The following is a 21,258-nucleotide window of genomic DNA, read 5'->3' as shown; positions in this document are numbered from 1 at the left end:
TATGGACCTGACTGTATGTGTACATTGTACCCTCGGTATTGCAATCGCGGAAGCATCTGGAGGAAACATCAGGGTATATGCGGTGCAGTCTAGCTGGAACCATGTAGGTCCTATGAAGTATTTTTGTAGATATTTCAGCTAAGGTGGTTTGCCAAGAGCCTTTAGTGAGTATCTGGGGCGCTGGAACCGTTGAGAAGTGGGGTATTCTAAGTCCTCTCCCAAGCTTTCATGTAAGGTAACTTGGAACCCTCGGCTACACCATTAAGTATTCCATATATCCTGGACAGTAGACCTTGTTTGTATAACGAGTAGGCTATAGAGCGTTCAAAGGGAGTATAGTCGATGGTGCCAGTATGCGTTTGAATAGAAGATAAGAATGAGAAAATCTGCTTGGCATTGTATAGTTCTCTCATTGGAAGGTTAAACCTCTCCCTGAAGTCAGCAAGAGAGATAAGCTTACCTCTTACTAGGAACCTGTGTAGAGTGCATAATTTATTGGATTTCCACCAAACAAATGCGTGATCTTGAAGGCCAGGCAGAAATGCGGGATTTCCCAAAACCTTAAACCTGACCGACCTCCAGAGCAATAACGAGTAGTGGGATAGTAAAGAGTTGGGCCAGACATTAGACGGTAATGGACGGGTTGACCAAATCAAAGCCTTCCACGAATATGGGGCAAATAGGGTTTGCTCCAACACAATCCACAACGGTCATTCCTAAACCGAACAAAGACCCTTTACTGCCCTCTAATTACAGGCCTATCTCCCTACTCAATTTAGACAATAAAATCTTCACTTCTATCCTAGCTCGTCGTCTTAATAGGTTACTACCTGACATCATACACAAGGACCAGGTGGGATTTATCGCAGGTAGGGAAGCCCCGGACAATATTAGAAAAATATAGAATATAATACAAGAGGCTAACAAGACTCATACGCCTCTAGATATTTTAGCTCTAGATATCAAAAAAGCTTTTGATACCCTAGATTGGGATTATCTCTCCAAAGTTATGACTACTATGGGTATTGGGGGCTCATTTCTGCAGGCCATTCGCTCCCTGTATTTTACCCCTGAAGCATATCTAAAACTTCCTGCATCCCATTTTTCACCCATTAAGATTCAGAGGGGAACACGTCAGGGGTGTCCGTTGTCTCTGGCGTTATTTGCTCTCGCCAGGGTTAAGATGTGTCAGAAACAATTATGCTATCCTAGCAGCTTTATAGTATTTGTGAAGATCAGGAACAGAAAAGCCTCCCTGGGATTTATGGCAACACATCGTGCGCATAGCTATACATGGGCGTTTATCCACCCATATACAGTACAGACCAAAAGTTTGGACACACCTTCTCATTCAAAGAGTTTTCCTCATTTTCATGACTATGAAAATTGTAGATTCACCCTGAAGGCATCAAAACTATGAATTAACACATGTGGAATTATATACATAACAAACAAGTGTGAAACAACGGAAAATATGTCATATTCTAGGTTCTTCAAAGTAGCCACCTTTTGCTTTGATTACTGCTTTGCACACTCTTGGCATTCTCTTGATAAGCTTCAAGAGGTAGTCCCCTGAAATGGTTTTCACTTCACAGGTGTGCCCTGTCAGGTTTAATAAGTGGGATTTTTTGCCTTATAAATGGGGTTGGGTAAAGAAAAACGAGTGGCCATTATTACTTTAAGAAATGAAGGTCAGTCAGTCAGCCGAAAAATTGGGAAAACTTTGAAAGTAAGGGCTATTTGACCATGAAGGAGAGTGATGGGGTGCTGCGCCAGATGACCTGGCCTCAACAGTCCCCGAACCTGAACCCAATCGAGATGGTTTGGGGTGAGCTGGACCGCAGAGTGAAGGCAAAAGGGCCAACAAGTGCTAAGTATCTCTGGGAACTCCTTCAAGACTGTTGGAATTCCATTTCAGGGGACTACCTCTTGAAGCTCATCAAGAGAATGCCAAGAGAATGCCAAGAGTGTGCAAAGCAGTAATCAAAGCAAAAGGTGGCTAATTTGAAGAACCTAGAATATGACATATTTTCTGTTGTCTCACACTTGTTTGTTATATATATAATTCCACATGTGTTAATTCATAGTTTTGATGCCTTCATAGTCATGAAAATAAAGAAAACTCTTTGAATGAGAAGGTGTGTCCAAACTTTTGGTCTATACTGTAAATTTTTGAATATCAGTTTGCAGCTGTTTCAAATCTGAAGTGGGCACCAGCATAGGGAGGGCTCTAAACAAGTACAACAGTCTGGGTAGGACCACCATCCTGATGATGTGGATTCTACCCACCCAAGAAACTGGAAGGAAACGCCAGCCTCTAAGGTCCTCTCTAATTTTATGGTAGAGAGGGGGATAATTGGTTTTGTAGACCTTGTCGATCCTGTTAGTTAGGGATATTCCCAGATAGGGGATAAAGTGATGTTTAATTTGGAATGGGAAGTTTTGTAGTAAAAGGGACCGGATCTGGGGTGTTAAAGGGATTCTGTCACCTGGATTTTAGTGACAGAGCTTTTTACATCATCACATCAGTCTGCCCGTTTTGTATTAAAATATACTATTATTACTACCCTAAGTGTTGTCCTTTGTCTAGAAAATTGCTTTTATTAATATGGTAATTACCTGAGTAAGGAGCCCAAGGGACTGTCCCTCCGGCCGTTGGAGCCCAGGCGTGCTCCTTCTCCTGGAGCCCAGCACCACCTCACTGCTAATTTATTCACTCCTCATTGCCAGCTGGCGCATGTGCAGTGCGTCCTTTGAGGCAGATTCCAGGCGCTGACATGTGTATCAACAGCGCATGCGCGAGCTTATGGCTCAGCGAACGCATTCCGTGGATACACATGTCAGCGCCTGGAATTGGCCTCACAGGACGCACTGCACATGCGCCAGCCGGCAATGAGGAGTGAATATATTAGCAGTTGGGTGGTGCTGGGCTCCAGGAGAAGGGGCGCGTCTGGGCTCCAACGGCCGGAGGGACAGCCCCTTGGGCTCCTTACTCAGGTAATTACCATATTAATAAAAGCGATTTTCTAGACAAAGGACAACACTTAGGGTAGTAATACCAGTATATTTTAATACAAAACGAGCAGACTGATGTGATGATGTAAAAAGCTCTGTCACTAAAATCCAGGTGACCGAATCCCTTTAAATTACAAGGGAGAAGTTCAGATTTAGAATGGTTGATGGAGAGTCCAGAGGCCGCGGAAAAGGAACCCAACACCTTCAACAGTGACGGGAAGGAAATTACAGGATTGGTAATGGTAAGAATGAGGTCATCGGCAAAAAGGCTTAGTTTGTGTTCGTGGCCACCTATAGGGAGTCCTGTTATATCGGGATGCGATCTGATGCAAATAGCTAGCGGTTCCATGGTGAGAGCAAATAACGCCGGTGACAAGGGACACCCCTGACGTGTTCCCCTCTGAATCTTAATGGGTGAAAAATGGGATGCAGGAAGTTTTAGATATGCTTCAGGGGTAAAATACAGGGAGCAAATGGCCTGCAGAAATGAGCCCCCAATACCCATAGTAGTCATAACTTTGGAGAGATAATCCCAATCTAGGGTATCAAAAGCTTTTTTTGATATCTAGAGCTAAAATAGCTAGAGGCATATGAGTCTTGTTAGCCTCTTGTATTATATTCAATATTTTTCGAATATTGTCCGGGGCTTCCCTACCTGCGATAAATACCACCTGGTCCTTGTGTATGATGTCAGGTAGTAACCTATTAAGACGACGAGCTAGGATAGAAGTGAAGATTTTATTGTCTAAATTGAGTAGGGAGATAGGCCTGTAATTAGAGGGCAGTAAAGGGTCTGTTCGGTTTAGGAATGACAGTGATTCTGGCAGAGAGAAACTCTGAATGGGGTGTGGCTGGCCCCCTGTAATAAATAATGACAATACTGAGTAATACGTGGGACCAACAGGGAGGAACATTTTTTATAATAAAGTGCTGAGAACCCATCTGGCCCCGGGGGCCTTTCCTATTTTTTATGTTTTGATAGTGTACTCCACCTCTTCCGGGGTGATGGCACCCAATGCCTCGTTAGAAACCCTAGGGAGAGGGGTTGCTGTCAGAAACTCATCCCCCGTGGCCCCAGGAACCGTTTGAGGTCTGGAATATAAGTGTTGATAGTACGACTGGAAGCTATCGGGATTGGAGGTAGTACAGCCCTTTCGGGTGCGGATCTGGTAAACCTGATTAATCTTCTGCCTGGCCTTTAGTTGACAGGCTAGCATCCTATCAGGTTTATTAGCATATTTATAATAATAGGAGGCAGTCCAGCGGAGAGCGTTCTGTGTTTTTAGACAATAGCATATTCAGTTGTAGCTTAGTGTCTTTCACCGCTTTAAGCAGATACAGGGAGGGGCATTGTTGATGAGCTCTAATTAATCTACCTAGCTTGGCTTCTAGTGCAAGTTGCGTGGAGTCCCTCTCCTTTTTTAGCCGGGACGCTACTCCCACCAGCTTGCCCCTAATAAAAACTTTGTGGGTAAGACATACTAACATAGGGTTAGTCTCTGGAGTGGTATTATCAGCAAAGAAGTTCTGCAAATCAATGTGGAGCTGGTCATGAATGGCCGGGCGGGTTAAAAGTGATTCGTTGAGTCTCCACGTATAGGGAGCATAGCTGGGGCCCATGAGAGCTAATTCTACCATGACCATATCGTGATCAGACCAGGGTGAGACTATATGCCTAGAGTAAAGTAAATAGGGCAGAACGGGCAAGATACAATGCGAGTGTATATATTATGTCCTGGGGAATAGTAAGTATAACTCCTCTGCGAACCGTTATGCTCCCTCCAAGTATCAGCCAGCGAGAGGGATTCCATTACCTGACGGATTTGGAGCGATACACCTGCTGGGCGAGGCTGGGGGAGGGGAGAAGAGCGGTCCAAGACCGGGTTGTGGACAAAATTAAAGTCCTCGCACCATAAACGTTTATGATAAGTGAGGGGTACAATAATCCTCCTAATATGGCAGAAGAAGGCTATGTAGTCTTCCGTCGGGGCATATACATTAGCTATACACAATGTTTCGTCCCTATAAGTGCCTACCAAGATCACATAACGACCCCCGGGGTCTATGATAGATTGTGTTACAGAGACCTCTACTTTTAGAGCAACATGTAGAGGGGAAAAAACCTGGTGTAGTGTGGGTGGAAATATTTTGGGTGTGAGGAAGCAGTAAAGTGCGACTCCTGCAGGTAGAGAACGTCAGGCGCATGCCTCTTATAGTTAAAAAAGGCTGTTTTGCGTTTTTGTGTGTAATTAAAGCCCCTCACATTGTGGGTTATGATTTTACACATAACAAAATGGAAGGTAAGAAAGCTAATGTATGATGGGGCGCCCGATTACTCCACTGGAAGGAGCCCACCCGCACCTCCCAACCAGGCCATGACCTGCAATTATTTAAAAGAGAGAGCAGATTGATCCCCTTAAGTTACAACCCTACAGTAAAAGAAAAACATCGAAAACAAAAACATTAAGTACCTGGGTAAACAGTCGTGCCGTTTTTAAGGTCGGCACAAAAAGGTGAGCCAAATGGATAGAGGCATAGACAAAGGAGCAAACGCGTCGTTCATCTTTAGATATAATCCGCTCCGCTTCTCTAAAGAGTGTTGAACTTCAGAAGGCTGTTCTGAGGAGGCTGGGGAACGTGGGGATGATGATGTGTTAGCTGGATCTTTGTTCCAAACCCTGGCTGAGCGTTGAGGCCTAGGCGGCGCAGAAGGTGGTGGCTGTTGGTCCAGCAGGATCCCTGCAAGTTGAAGAACCTCACATCCTTCTAGAGGAGAGTGCACCGTGTGGGTGCGAGAGTTCAACGGAAATGTTAGGGCAAGCGGAATCCCCCCCCCATCTGTAGCGGATCTGAGCCTTCTGTAAAGCCTGTGTCACTGGCCCCATTTCTCTGCGTTTACGGAGAGTGGAGGGAGCAGGTCAGCATATAGGTGGACAGATGATGGGAGTCCCAGTAGGTTGGAGATGTTCCGGGCTGCTGTTAGGATTTGGTCTCTCACCTCCGGGTAATGAAATTTGAGGACCACATCCCTCGGTAGGTCTGGAGTGTGGGGTTTACCTAGGGCCCTGCGGACCCAATCCATTCGCAACTGATCCGCTGCAGCCTGAGGGAGCAAGGCCTTGAATAAAGAGAGCAGGGTTGATGGTAAAATCAGAAACGATTCTGGCAGACCCCGAATTCTCAGGTTTCCCCTCCATGACCTGTTTTCTAAGCCCTCGATCTTGAGCTCAAGTGCGGCCAACTGGGCAGCTTGGAAGTTTATATCTTCCCTGTCTACTCCTAGGGCATTAGATATCTCATCAGCACGGGTTTCAAGATCCGACACTGTTTCCAATGTCCTGAATTTGGCGTGAGGCAATATTCCTGAGGTCCCCCTGGCCTTGATCGTGAGTCGCATGGACAATTGGTGGTCCACTATCGGTGGACGAGGCAGGGCTGGCAGGAGACGCCACCGGATTTGCCATGATGGATTGTGAAGGGAGTCTGAATAGTTCCAGAAGCGTCTGTGACGGATTTGGCGTACCGGCAACTTTTGTCTTGCCTTTGGTGCGGGTCATTCTTTGGGACCCTAGCATAGATAGAAATTGCTAGTAGAGCCTTTAGATCGGTGCTGGAGAGGGATTAATCCGGCAGGTGGTGCAGGGCTCACAGAAACATAATTTTCCTATAAGCGGTGCACATGCGCCCCTGGGTCGCTGGTCCTTTAAATATCAGAGTAGCAGGCAGAACACCAGGTATGGTTTATAAAGTTATATGCTGATTACTTAGATGGCACCGTGTCCAGAACTGTAAATGCTGAATACATAAATAGCACCATGTGCAGATCTGTAAAAGCTGAGAACATAGAAGGCACTATGAGCAGGTCTTTAAAAGCGGAGTACATATATGGTGCCATGCTGCAGTTAGCCTCACTGGGATGTTTGGGAAGCTGGATGGGGTATCCTGCACGCTTTAGTCCTGGGTTTGGAGATGGGGGGCCTCCAAGATGGAGAATCCACGCCAGGGCGTCCTGACCAGGAGCAGCTAGTCTGGGAGAGCCGGTGAGTGGCGCTGACCATACGCCAGTCTGTATGGTGTGATGGAGCTTGCTGCTTACTTGTTAGGTGCTCCGATCGTGAGCGTCCGCTCGTGGCGCCTGCGTCATCCAGAAATCGAGGCCGGGGATTTCTAGAACTTAGTAGGCCTCAGCCCGATCTCCAGTGCCGGAGGTCCAGAAAAGTCCACACCGATAGCGGGGGATGCGCCAAGTCAGATGAAAGGCTTGGGGTGTAGGGAAGGCGCCCGTACCTGGACTGATGGTGCTTGATAGATTCCGAGTGTCAGGAGCTCCCCAGATGTCCTCCACATTTGGCAGCAAGCCCAGGACCGCAGCTCAGTCCCATTTAAAGGGTTTCTACCACCACATTTTCACCTATTTAGCTGTCAGACACTAGCGATCTGCTAGTGTCTGCTCTACCTAACCATGGTATTGTAATCCCTTTCTGTGCAGCGGTTACCCTAAAAAACGTAGTTTTATTGCTATGCAAATGAGCCTCTAGGTGCTATAGGGGCGTCTTTTCAGCACCTAGAGGCTCCGTCCACTCACCATTTCTGCCGCCCAGCGCGCTCCAGCCTGCCCCTCTCCTCTAGATTGACAGACTACTTCTCTGCATCTTGGCCGAATTCTCGCGCCTGCGCCGTGTGCTTCTGTATTCGGCGCAGGCGCAGTGACTGTCTCCCTGCGCCGGCATCTTCACTGCGCCTGCGCCGATTACGGCGCAGGGAGCAGTCCAACAGTCACTGCGCCAATACAGAAGCACACGGCTCAGGCGCGAGTGGGCTATCAATCTAGAGCAGAGGCTGGAGCGCGCTGGGCGGCGGAAATAGTGAGTGGACGGAGCCTCTAGGTGCTGAAAAGACGCCCCCATAGCACCTAGAGGCTCATTAGCATAGCAATAAAACTACGTTTTTTTAGGGTAACCGCTGCACAGAAAGGGATTACAATAGCATGGTTAGGTAGAGCAGACACTAGCAGATCGCTAGTGTCTGACAGCTAAATAGGTGAAAATGTGGTGGTAGAAACCCTTTAAAGAGTAACTAGCGTTTCTTTTTTTCTTTTTTCTAATGTGTAGGGACAGTGACAAGGAACATTTTTGTAATATACTTTATTTAGAGAAAACCTTTATTTGTGGTAGAAAACTCCCTTAGCAGCACTCTTACAAATAAGCGATGCTAAGGGCTATAGGAGAGCTGTGAGGGAGCTGCCTGCCCTGCTCCCTCACAGCCTGGTGGAGAAATAAGAACAGTTACGGTATGTCCCTATATACTGTACAGCAGCTTCCCCCTGCCTCTCTGCACTACCCGGAGTGAGCGCTTACCGCTCACACAGTCATCGCCCCCCAGTCAGCACGCTGGCAGTGCAGGGGGAAGGCTCTGCCACACTGCTCAGTGAGCATATAGTGTACTGTAGAAGTTCATATTTTATAAAAAGGTGGAATGTATATTTAAAGAGGACCTTTCATCAGACTAGCTCTAGTCAGTGGCATGCCCAGGGTGTTTGGCACCTAGGGCGGGTCATTTCTCTGCCCCCCCCCCCCAATACTTGACCACATACCTCTTACATCCAGGGACATCTCCTGTCATGTAGACCTTCTCTTTCCTCTTCTCCTCCGTTAGACCGCCATGAGAAATTCTTTCAGCCGCATCTCGTCTTTACAGAGTTTGTAACACACACACGTTAGATTTCAAAATTTTTCCATTAACCTCCCCATCCTGGAGTCCCCACAGTGTCATCCTGCTGTCACCCCCCAATACTGTGCCCGTTGTGTCCCCCAATGCCCCAGGTACTATACTGCTGAAAAAATAGTGACCCTAATAGACATAATTGGAGTCCTTTATCAAACTGATGTAAAGTAGAACTGGATTTCCAAAAGAGCTGTCAAATATGAAAGGTGGAATCTGATTGGTTGCTATGGGCAAATAAGCCAGTTCTACTTTACACCAGTTTGATAAATTACATCAAATGTCCCTATAGTGTCTACTAGGGATCGACCGATTATCGGTTTTACCGATATTATCGGCCGATATTCAGGATTTTGATCGGTATCGGCATCTATTTTGATGATATTCCGATAACGTATGGGGAACACAGATCGCGCTGCTGTCAGCGCTCTCCGTGTTCCCTCAGCAGCACAGGGGAGAAGGAAGCAGTGTCTCCCTCCCCCCCTGTGCTGCTGTTGCCAATGAAGAGACAGATGAGGAGGGGAGGGGCTGTGGCCCCCCACCCCAGTATTAAAAACATTGGTGGCGCAGTGCGGAGAGCTCTATCAGGGTGAATAGGACAAGGGTTCTAGTCCCTAAGGGGGCTAAAAGTTAGTAAAAAAAAAAAAAGTTAAAAAAAAACCACCAAAAATATTAAGTATAAATAAAAAAGAAAGATTTCAAAAAACAAAAAACTACACGTTAACAATAAACATATTCATTTTCAGCAGATTTGTGTAGGATTTATATTTTTTTTCTCAAAAATGAAAATTCATAGAATATCGGTATAAATTATCGGCCTGAAAGTTCACAAATTATCGGTATCGGCCCTAAAAAAAATCAATATCGGTCGATCCCTAGTGTCTACAGCAGCTATAATGTCCCCTAGAGTGCCCCCAGTAATAACACCCTATATTGTGCTCCAGGTAATAATCCCTGTATAGTGTCCCCAGAAATAATAGACTGGCCTCTACAGTGCCTCCCCAATAGAAAGGCCCCCATGCTGCCCCCCACACAGTAATTTCCCCCATACTGCCCCCCACACAGTAGTGTCCCTCACGCTGCCCCCCACACAGTAGTGTCTTCCACACTACCCCCATACAGTAGTGACCCCCACACAGTAATTTCCCCCACGCTGCCCCCCACACAGTAGTGTCCCGCATGCTTCCCCCCACACAGTAGTGTCCCCCACGCTGCCCCCCACACAGTAGTGTCCCCCACACGGTAGTGTCTTCCACACTACCCCCATACAGTAGTGTCCCACCACGCTGCCCCCCACACAGTAGTGTCCCCCACGCTGCCCCCCACACAGTAGTATCTTCCACACTACCCCCATACAGTAGTGACCCCCACACAGTAATTTCCCCCACACTGCCCCCACACAGTAATTTCCCCCACACAGTAATTTCCCCCACACAGTAGTGTCCCGCATGCTGCCCCCCACACAGTAGTGTCCCGCACGCTGCCCCCCACACAGTAGTGTCTTCCACACTACCCCTATACAGTAGTGTCCCACCACGGTGTCCCCCACATTGCCATTCCTCCCATAATAAATTGCCCCCCCCCCACTGTGTCACACAGTATCCCACCATATTCCCCCACGTCCTCCTGTGTGCACCCCCCTCATGTCCCCCAAAGTTGCCACATTATAAAATAAAAGTTTGCCCCCACACGTCCTCTGTCCTGTGTGCACCACGGCCCCCTCATATCCCCCAAAGTTGCCCATTATAATATAAAATAAAAGTTTGCCCCCACACGTCCTCTGTCCTGTGTGCACCACGGCCCCCTCATATCCCCCAAAGTTGCCCATTATAATATAAAATAAAAGTTTGCCCCCACACGTCCTCTGTCCACCCCGGCCCCCTCATGTCCCCCAAAGTTGCCACATAAAAGAAAAAAGAAAGAAAGAAACCCGAAAAGCTAAATACTTACCTGCACTTGCTTGCAGAGTCCCGGCACTGTTCTGCTGTCTCATTACATGCGCCTGCGCCTGGATTTCACTGTTCTGATGATGTCATTACACGCGCCTGCACCTGGATTTCACTACTGTATAGGCTTCAGGCCTGCTAGGCCTGAAGCCTGTGGCGGTGATCGGCGGCGGGGCAGGGAACTGTGGGCTCTGCTCCCTGCCCTGCCGCAGTATATTGGACTGGGTCACGGGTGTCAGCGCTTCAGCAATGAGCGCTTCCATCTGTATTGATGGAAGCGCTCATTGCTTCTGGGCCTGCTGGCACCCCAGTCAGAGCCGGCACCTGGGGCGTACCGCACCCCCCCTCCCCTGGGCACACCACTGGCTCTAGTCTCCCTGGCTGTGAGCGCATCCAATCGGAGCACCCCGCTCTTAGCCAGGGAGGATGGCTACATGCTTAAGTTCTCGCGATTCTCACGAGAACTTGAGCTTATTCTCCCTGGCTAAGAGCGGGGCGCTCTGATTGGATGCGTTCACAGCCAGGGAGAAGATAACCGCTCCCAGGGAAAATACAAGTCTCCGTCTAAGGGAAAATAATAATGATCGGGTCTCCATCCCGATCGTCTCCTAGCAACCGTGCGTGAAAATCGCACCGCATCCGCACTTACTTGCGGATGCTTGCGATTTTCACGCAACCCCATTCACTTCTATGGGGCCTGCGTTGCGTGAAAAACGCAGAATATAGAGCATGCTCGATTTTCACGCAACGGACAAGTGATGCGTGAAAATCACCGCTCGTGTGCACAACCCCATAGAAATGAATGGGTCAGGATTCAGTGCGGGTGCAATGCGTTCACCTCACGCATCGCATCCGCGCGGAATACTCACCCGTGTGAAAGGGGCCTAAGTCTCCTTGGTTCTCTCTTAAAGGGGTTGTCTCACTTCAGCAAATCGCTTTTATTATGTAGAGGAAGTTAATACAAGGCACTTACTAATATATTGTTATTAGCCATATTGCTTCCTTAACTGGCAGGATTCATTTTTCCATCACATTATACACTGCTCGTTTCCATAGTTACGACCACCCTGCAGTCCATCAGTGGTGGCCGTGCTTGCACACTTCAGGAAAAAGCGCCAGCCGGGACCATGGGACCACACATAGGCTGGTGCCTTTTCCTATAGTGTGCAAGCATGGCCACCACTGATAGATTGCAGGGTGGTCGTAACCATGGAAACGAGCAGTGTATCACGTGATGGAAAAATGAATCCTGCCAGTCAAGGAAGCAATATGGATAATAACGATACATTAGTAAGTGTCCTGTATTAACTTTCTCTACATAATAAATGCAATTTGCTGAAGTGAGACAACTCCTTTTAACATTTATGCCTATTTTAGAAACAGCAGGGGGCGCTATCGGAGAGGAAAATGTACATAAAAGACTAACAGTTTTTTTATTGCATATATACTGCAGTAATACGTTATTAGAAACACCCTATTCCTTGCATAGTAATATCCTTCATGGGATAACCCCGTTAATATTTAAATACGTTTCTTGAATACAGCCTCATATCCCGGTTTCAGAGATCCAGCTCAAACGCCGGCTGTCGGCCAGACAAAAAAAACATTGCATGCAACTGGGCATATATGCCACAAACCGTCTGGACCTCATTGCAGGCAGTGGGGGTCCTGCGAGACCCAGCGGGCTGCTCTGTGCCTGGACAGCCTGTCGGATCTCCGAATGGAGATGTGAACGATTACTTCTTCTGTATCCCTGTTGGATCCACATTTCATCTTGTATGTATTTCTGAAATCTAGCCTTGATGGTCCCTCCTGCAGATGAGCTGAAGATGGCCGGCAGACATGAGGCTCGGAGTTACCTGAAACCAGCATCGTCCACGACCTCGGGGCACAGCTATCACTTTGCATCCATGGCTAACTCTGAGAATGACGTGTCAGAAGAAGAGGCCGAGGAATATGAACTGCGACCACGAGGGAGAGAGAAGTCGAGGAGAAGCACGTCCAGAGAACGTCTTGATGACATTATATTTATCATTAAGGACATTGTGGAAGGGGACACATTAAATTCAATATCTCTACAGCATTGTTGTACTGTAAGTACCGACTCATCCACAGTATATGATCACACTTTAACCCTTGCATGACCGGGCCTAAAATAGGCCTGGATGTCCAGGCAATTTTTAGTGATTTTGTGAAGGTGGTGGTTTAGTGACCCCAACTTTTTTTATTTGTTTTGACTACCAAAATATTTTTTGCAATGTTTTTTACTTGACGCTTAGGACTTTTTTTTGGCATTTTTTTTGTTTTGTTTTAATTTGGGGGGAAACCGCTAATTCTTATTTAAAAAAGTCATTTTTTTAAAATTATAGCTACGGTATTTATTTCTTAGGCTACTTTCACACTTGCAGCAGAGGAATCCGGCAAAACATATGCCAACTGATTGCATTTTAAGACTGATCAGGATCTTGATCAGTCTTACAAATGCATTGCAAGAACGGATCCATCTGTCCGTTTGTCATACGGACAAACTGATCTGTTTTGATTTTTTTTCACATTTTTACTGGATCCGGCATTCCGGTATTTTGAATGCCAGATCCGGCACTAATATATTCCTATGTGAAAAAAATGGTGCTCGGCCTTCAGGCAAGTCTTCAGTTTTTTTGGCCGGAGATAAAACCGTAGCATGCTGCGGTATTATCTCCGTCCTGAAAAGTCAAAAAGACTGAACTGAAGACATCCTGATGCATCCTGAACAGATTGCTCTCCATTCAGAATGCATGGGGATAAAACTGATCAGTTCTTTTCCGGTATAGAGCTCCTAGGACGGAACTCTATGTCGGAAAAGAAAAACGCTAGTGTGAAAGTACCCTTAATTATAAAAACTGACGCAAAAATTCATTATTGATATGGGTTCCCTATTTTGTGACAATTGTTTTGATATATAACATGTATAGGTTTGAGGGGACGGTTTCCATTAACGACGAAATTTTAATTTTTTTTATTTGTATATTTATTATTTTTTTTAAACTTATATTGTAGGTTATTTTTAGCACAATATTTTTGGCATAATATGTCCCCGGGAGGTCATTAAAAGACCTCTGGAGGACCCCCCCCCACTGTAACGGGGGCATTCACAGGGCCCCTGTAGGGGCATTACACACAGACAGAGCTGATCAGGATCTCCTTAGACCCTGCAGCTCTGTTCCTGCCCAGAGGTACCCGGCGGTCATGTGAGCACCAGGACTAACAGAGAAAGCAGCTCTCCCCCCTGTGCTCATGCAGTGCTCTCCTACCGGCACAGGAGAAGGCAGAAGCGTAAGGCCGCTTTCACACAAGCGAGTTTTCCGCGTGGGTGCAATGCGTGACGTGAATGCCTAGCACCCGCACTGAATCCTGAACCATTCATTTCAATGGGTCTGTGTACATCAGTTCTGCGTTGCGTGAAAAACGCAGCATGTTCTATATTCTGCGTTTTTCACGCAGCCCTGGCCCCATAGAAGTGAATGGGGCTTTAGTGAAAAAGGCATTGCATCCGCAAGCAGGTGCGGATGCAATGCGTTTTTCACTGATGGTTGCTAGGACATGTTTGTAAACCTTCAGTTTTTTATCACGCGCGTGAAAAACTCATCAAAACGCACTGCACCCACACGGAAAAAAATAAATGACTGAACGCAATTGCAAATAAAACTGACTGAACTTGTTTGGAAAATGGTGCGCGTTTCACTGAACGCATCCGGACCTAATCCGTCGCGCTCGTGTGAAAGAGGCCTAATAAACCACTCCTGGGTCCCCGCTGTGTCTGTCAGATACTAAGGCCTCTTTCACACGAGAGTGACGGATTAGGTCCGGATGCGTTCAGTGAAACGCGCACCATTTTCCAAACAATTTCAGTCAGTTTTATCTGCAATTGTGTTCAGTCATTTAGTTTTTTCTGTGCAGGTGCAATGCGTTTTGATGCGTTTTTCACTCGCATGATAAAAAACTGAAGGTTTACAAACAACAGCTCTTAGCAACCATTGGTGAAAAACGCATCGCACCTGCACTTGCTTGCGAATGCAAAGCGTTTTTCACGCAGCCCCATTCACTTCTATGAAAAAAACGCAGGCTATAGAACATGCTGCGATTTTCACACAACGCAGAAGTGATGCATAAAAAAAACGCTCATGTACTGTACACAGACCCATTGAAATGAATGGGTGCGGGTGCTATGCGTCACGCTTTGCACCAGCGTGGAAAACTCGCTTGTGTGAAAGGGGTTTAAAATCTAGCAGGAGCTTTAATTAAAGCGTTGCCTGAACGTGTATATACGTGCTATCTGTACGGGGTATGTGCAGATAGGACGTATATACACAGTAGGCAGTCAGGAAGGGGTCAAGAACTAATTTAAAGGGGTGGTCATAATAATAATAAAAATATATCTAAAAAGGCAGAGAGGTTGTTAAAACATAAAAAAAATAAAAATAATGTTTTACCCATGTCTCCCGAAACACCAGCGTTGCTGCTCCTATCTTCCCACCATACTCTGGTTACATAAATGCAGTGGTGACCTCTGTACTGAACATGATCGCCGCTGCAAATCCTAGGTCTCAGCCGTGTCGTGTTGTATACCATTGAGCATGGTGGAGCTGGTTCAGAACAGTGAGTACTGGCTTAGTTGCCCATAGCAACCAGTCAGATTCCATCTTTCATTTTTCACAGCCCCTTTGGAAAATGAAAGGTGGAATCTGATTGGTTGCTATGGGCAACTAAGCCAGTTCTACTTTACACCAGTTTGATACATCTCTCCCGCTGTCTTTTATTATTTTTTCTTAATTAGGATAGACCGTTTAATAGACACTCAAGGCCATTACATTAAAAGGATTTTCCAGGCTCCAGATATTGATGATCTATCCTCAGGATAGGTCAGCGACATCAGATCAAGCCGAGGTCCACCTCCACCAGTCAGCCGTTCCCTGCAGCCCCTTAAAGTGTACTGACCGTGCCGGATTCCTACAGCTCAGCTCTCAGACAAGAGGGCGAAGCTGGGGTAACCTGACAACTCTGTTCAAAGTGCTAGTTTTGATGCCGAAGGCTGTAGGAAACAGCAGATCGGTGGAGGATAGGTCACCAATATCTGGAGCCCCTAAAAACCTTTCAACACACAAAATGCAGATGGCCTGATTGACAAATTGAAAGGGTTGTCTGGGAATTAAATACTGAGGACGTATCCTCCAGGATAGGTCATCAATATCTGATCGATGGGGTCTGACTCCCTGCAACCCGGGCAGTCGGCTCTTGGATGAGAGCCACAGCCTCTTCCTTTTCTTTGGCCAGTGACATCACATCTACTGGTCACATGGCCCTTATGCAGCTCAGTCCCATTCATGTGAATGGGACGGAGGGGCAATACTAGGCGTAGTCACTCTACAGTGAGCAATGCTGTGCTTGGTATACTATGAATCTGTGGCCCCTTCAAACAGCTGCTTGCCAGGGAAGCAATCAGATATTGATGACCTATTACACTGCTGTCCCTGGTTAGTTAGTAAGCCCTGAGAATATAGAGGACAGCACCACAGTGAACAGTAAGTGATAAATCCAGGCGGTACAGTACACTCACTGATCTCTGTGGGCCCGCTCCTCTCTCTCTTCTCAGTGAGTTTCTGGTTAACGCTGGGAAAATTGTGAGAGGAGTTGCAATTACAAATCATAGTAAACTCCTTCTTAAAGATAGGTTAGTTACACATAGGGAGGCTGTGGCTGGGACAGAGAGAGCAGAGACAGGCTGAGAAACCAGCCCCTGCTTCTTATAAGAAGCCGTTGTCCGTGTTCAGCAGGTTGCTGAGGACAAATTCTCCCTAGCAACACTCAGTTAAAGTTTTGTTAAAGGGGCAATTTAAAGGCTTTTTTTTAATAAACATAATTACATATATTTCTCTAGTATTACAAAAAGCTATTAACATGTCTGTTAGCTTAGAATACTAATTGACAGCTTCCTCCCAGGCACAGTATAGGAAAAGAAAATGTTAATCGGGATGGCTGGGTTAGCAAACATGAGGATTTTACTATCTCCTCCTTTTGCATCTCATAAACTGACTTTACTACAAGAGAAAAACGTAAGTGACTCCGCGCTGGAATCAGGGTCTCCGTCACTCAGAAAAAACTGGTAGTTCTTAAAGGCTGTGTACACATTCGGGGGCAATTTTTTTATGATTGCATTTTACTAATTTTGGGCTAAAAAACTTTTTTTTTTTTTTTTTTCAATGGGTCTTTATTAAAAATATTCAGCCATTCTCTTACAAAGGGTTAACTGTCTAGCTGTGTGAATGGTACATTCACATTGTGCCGGTCATCTAATAAAACCTTTGGACAGCTCCTTTGGAAAATAAAAGGTGGAATCTGATTGGTTGCTTTGAGCATCTAAGCCAGTTCTACTGTACACAAGTTTGATAAATGACCCCATTTGTCTCTGAAGGTCTACTAGAAGGTCATAAACACTTATTTAAGCCACATTCTTATCACTAATAAGAATTGAGCTATAAATGAGTGTTTATAAGGTCAGAGATGAGCGATAAGGAGCCGTAAGCTGAGCTGCCTTATGGAACAGAGTAAAAATTCAGATCCTGCTACTAGAGAAACTCAAGGCTGCACATAGACATTGGTTCAAATTTTTTGATAAAGACCAATTGAAAAAATATTTTTAGCTCCAAATTAGTACAATGCAATAATAATAAAAAATGCCCCCAGAGATGTACATAGCCTTCAATACTATTCCTTACATACTACCTGTAGAGCTTTAAAATGGCAGTCACATATTCAGTTATATTTAATTTACATATTTTGCATAGTCTGTATTTAATTTTTGCTATAAACTCTCTATCCACAGGTTGCAGACCTCAAGAGAGCCAACAACCTCATTAATGAACAGGACTTTTACGCCTTGCGGTCAATAAAAATTCCAGTAAAGAGGTTCAGTTTACTGACCGAGACCCATTTTTCCCCAAAAGGAAAGATGTCAAGGACTGTGCCTACCCAGCCTCCTCTAGAAGCCCAGGAACTCTACCCAGCGCTTGAAGGACTTTCTAAGGAGGCGGTTGATTCTTTCTTACAGGAAGTAGACAGAGATATTGAACAGATTGTGAGGGTCACAGACATGAAGAAGGAAAGTCTGCACGAAGTGGTCTCCGCCCTAAGTCAAGAACTCCATTTTGAAACGGAGCCTATAGTGGCCCGACCAAAAGATCCTGATCATGGAGCGGACTGGGGCTTGGGCTGGTGGACAGCAGTTGTCATTATGGTCATTGTGGGAATAATCACACCAGTATTTTATTTCCTTTATTATGAAGTTCTAAACAAAGAACCACCTGAATCTAACTCCGCACACATAGGCTGATTTTTGCACAGTTTGCTGTTGAATTCAAAGTGCAATTATCCTGTGAGGCAGAACCAGCCTTGTATCCTTGTGAGAAGGAATGCACTGCAGAGCAGAGAAAACACTTTAAAGGGTTATCTCATAAACTACACTTAGCACCTGTCCACAGCATAGGTGTTAAGTGTCTGATCGTTTTGGATCTGAATGCTGGTACACCCATTGATCACAACAAGAGGCGTCCCCGTTTGAATGTAAACTAAAGTGCTTGACTACCTCCGTCTATGCCATAGACTTTGAATGAAGCGGTAATTTGCATGAATGACCACAGATCCTTTCAACCTGAGGACAAGGGACCTCTCTTCCTGTCATCGGTGAGGGTCCCAGCAGTCTGGTCCCACGTGATAAGTGTTAATTTTCAAACAACCACTTTAAGGGTAGTATTTTATTTACAGAAATGTAGTTTTTTTGAAGCAGAAAAGTTAGCAGCCAGATATTAAACACTCCACAAACACTGCCTTTGGCCAACTTCACACGAGACATACGCTCCGTGTGTCAGAGGTATTTCTCGTTCTGAATGCAGCATTATGATGATCGTTATGATGATGAGGCTGATGCTGCCTGATGTCAAGTCTAATGAATGGTACTCACATAATTCCGTCAGTACAGATCACTCCAGTACAGTTCAGACAGTAACACACACCATTATAAATCATAATCCTTGACGTTTTTTTTTGTTTAGTTTTTTTTGGTAGCAATCTGAGGCAGGGGGTCATTTTTTCTGACTTTTTTTTTCCCATAGACTTCTCTACAAAAAAAAATGATGGCACCTTTTGTAGAGGTGCATGTGGCCTCCTAATTCATGCAGATGGGTTTTCTTTTGTTAAATTTTGTATGAATCTTGACAAAAATGAATCCTTCTCCTTTGTACTGTATCCAAGTATTCCCTTTGAGAAGGATTGCTTTTAGGGGAGGATATCCCTATACACTTGGGGTTAGATGAGAGACGAGACTGTGTTCAGCAGTGTAAGGAGGCTGTGCGGCTCTCTAAAAAAGGGACCCTGCAGGCTCCATATACAGGGATCTGCTGGGTCCATGTGTTTTTAGGCTGGCTTACCCCAACTCAACTGCATTACATTTATTAATTTTGTGTTGATTTAAATGTGTTACAGTACAACCATGGGAGGTTAGGACATTGCAGATGCAATTATACATTATAGCAGTCTGAAACTAGTCTACAGCAGTAAAATTACCCTAAATGTAATTTAAAAGGGTATTCGGGTTATAAAAAGTGTCCCTTATCCAGAGGATAGGGGATAACTATCAGATCCGTAGTAGGACCCCAACCAATCACGAGAAAGTGGGCCCCGTACCCCATGGAGCCCCCCTGAAATGGATGGATTGGCTGATTGGAAAAGTGTGCCTCCTCTCCATTCATTTCTATGGGGCTGAATGCTGTACTCGGCTATCTTCGGAGCTTGCATAGAAGTGAAAGGAGTGGGGGTGCTCTTTTCTGACTAGCAGCTCTGTCCATTTCGGGGGGGCTCCATGGGGTACGGGGCCCCCGTTCTCATGATCAGTGGTGTTGCTAACAATAGGATCCCCTCGATAAGTGCTCCTCGATAAGAGCCATACAGCAGTAATAACCTTAGAGGGTTATTGACGACCTATCCTCAGTTTCAGATTGGTATAGTCGACACCCCGCATTCTCGCTGAGCAGCTGTTGCCTTTTAGTTCTGGCACTGGAAGTTGACTCAGTCAAATTATATAGTAAATGTAACTGGCAACTACAGCCCTGGTCCTGATGAAGTGAATGGGAGCAACGTAGCACTTACCAGCACCCTACTTTAAATAATGGACGAACCTGTGTAGTTCCAGCGCTAGACCCTAACAGCTGATTGCTGGGGGTACGAGATGTCAGACCCCACCAGTCTGATATTGATGGCCTATCCTGAGGATTGGCTATCAATCTAAAAACCCTGGACAACTCTTTTAAAGATGAGATTCTGTGAGGATGTTGTTTAGCACTGCAGTGCAATCGCTCCTTTGTGTGTGTGTGGTTTAGTTTTGTACATGCTGCCAAATTTCTACACTGTGGAAAATAACCACTTTTATTTTATATTTCTCATCATACTAAAATCTAAGGACTGTAATTTAAAATTTCTGCTTTTGTTTTCATTTCCTAAAAAAAAATCTTGGGTTTGATAAAAATCTAAACACTCAGTACTGCGCATCACCCTCCCCTATCCCAAAACTGCTATTACCGCTAGTATAGAGGTATCTGTGAATAAAATGCAGCTCTATGCAGGGACTACTTCAAATACCTTGACATTTTTCTGCTGTTATTCTGATCCATGGCGCTATTCTCTCTTGAGCAGTGGTGGTGGAATCCAAGGTTTTATAGGTGGGTACCTGAATTGCAAGCGAGCCCTGGCCGGCAGCTCAACTCCGTTCCTGTACTTAATGCTCGTGCTCCAAAGGGAGCACTAAGTGATGTTACTATTAAGCTACGGGTGCCAAACTTCAACGCGTCTCTGATAGATTGCTATCCTTCGTCCGGGATTTAGCTTGGCTCTCCTTGATACCTCCTAAATAGGCTATTCACACCTATTCACCCAGGATCAACCCTATTAAACCAGACATACTACCTGGTAGGGCTCATCATGCTGATTTAAAAGTATACCTTTCTTTAGTCTTTATGATAAACAGCTGCAGAGAGATGTGTTTTTATTCATTCAAATAAGAAGATCGAGCACCAGGAGGCGCGGCTGAATCCTTTGAGCACTGCTATGCAACATCCCCTGTGCTCTGCACGCTCACCCCTTGATTGACAGGGCTAGAAATGCAGAGCCCTGTTCAAGACCTGTGTGCTAGCAATATTACACTGCTCAAAAAAAAATAAAGGGAACACTTAAACAGCACAATGTAACTCCAAGTCAATCACACTTTTGTGAAATCAAACTGTCCACTTAGGAAGCAACACTGAGTGACAATCAATTTCACATGCTGTTGTGCAAATGTGATAGACAACAGGTGGAAATTATAGGCAATTAGCAAGACACCCCCAATAAAGGAGTGGTTCTGCAGGTGGTGACCACAGACCACTTCTCAGTTCCTATGCTTCCTGGCTGATGTTTTGGTCACTTTTGAATGCTGGCGGTGCTTTCACTCTAGTGGTAGCATGAGACTGAGTCTACAACCCACACAAGTGGTGCAGCTTATCCAGGATGG

General features: G+C 45.6%; 1 protein-coding gene across 2 annotated transcripts in view; it reads left to right on the top strand.

The window, feature by feature from the left end:
• Positions 1–20,172, top strand: part of LYSMD3 (LysM domain containing 3) — a 31,331-nt gene extending 11,159 nt beyond the window's left edge. Inside the window, exons 2-3 of one of the 2 annotated variants that reach the window (XM_040421536.1) lie at positions 12,480–12,775; positions 17,545–20,172. In XM_040421536.1, coding sequence (XP_040277470.1) covers positions 12,485–12,775; positions 17,545–18,051 — 798 coding nt within the window. In that variant the 5' untranslated portion in view covers positions 12,480–12,484 and the 3' untranslated portion in view covers positions 18,052–20,172. The remainder of the gene's footprint in view (positions 1–12,479; positions 12,776–17,544) is intronic. The other variant, XM_040421537.1, reaches the window with a different exon arrangement.
• The last annotated feature ends 1,086 nt before the right edge of the window (positions 20,173–21,258 follow it).

The sequence above is a fragment of the Bufo bufo genome, chromosome 2 (genome assembly GCF_905171765.1).
Source record: "Bufo bufo chromosome 2, aBufBuf1.1, whole genome shotgun sequence".
NCBI classification, from domain to species: Eukaryota; Metazoa; Chordata; class Amphibia; order Anura; family Bufonidae; genus Bufo; species Bufo bufo.
Note: the sequence above shows the minus strand (reverse complement) of the source record. Positions and strands in the feature narration are given on the sequence as shown.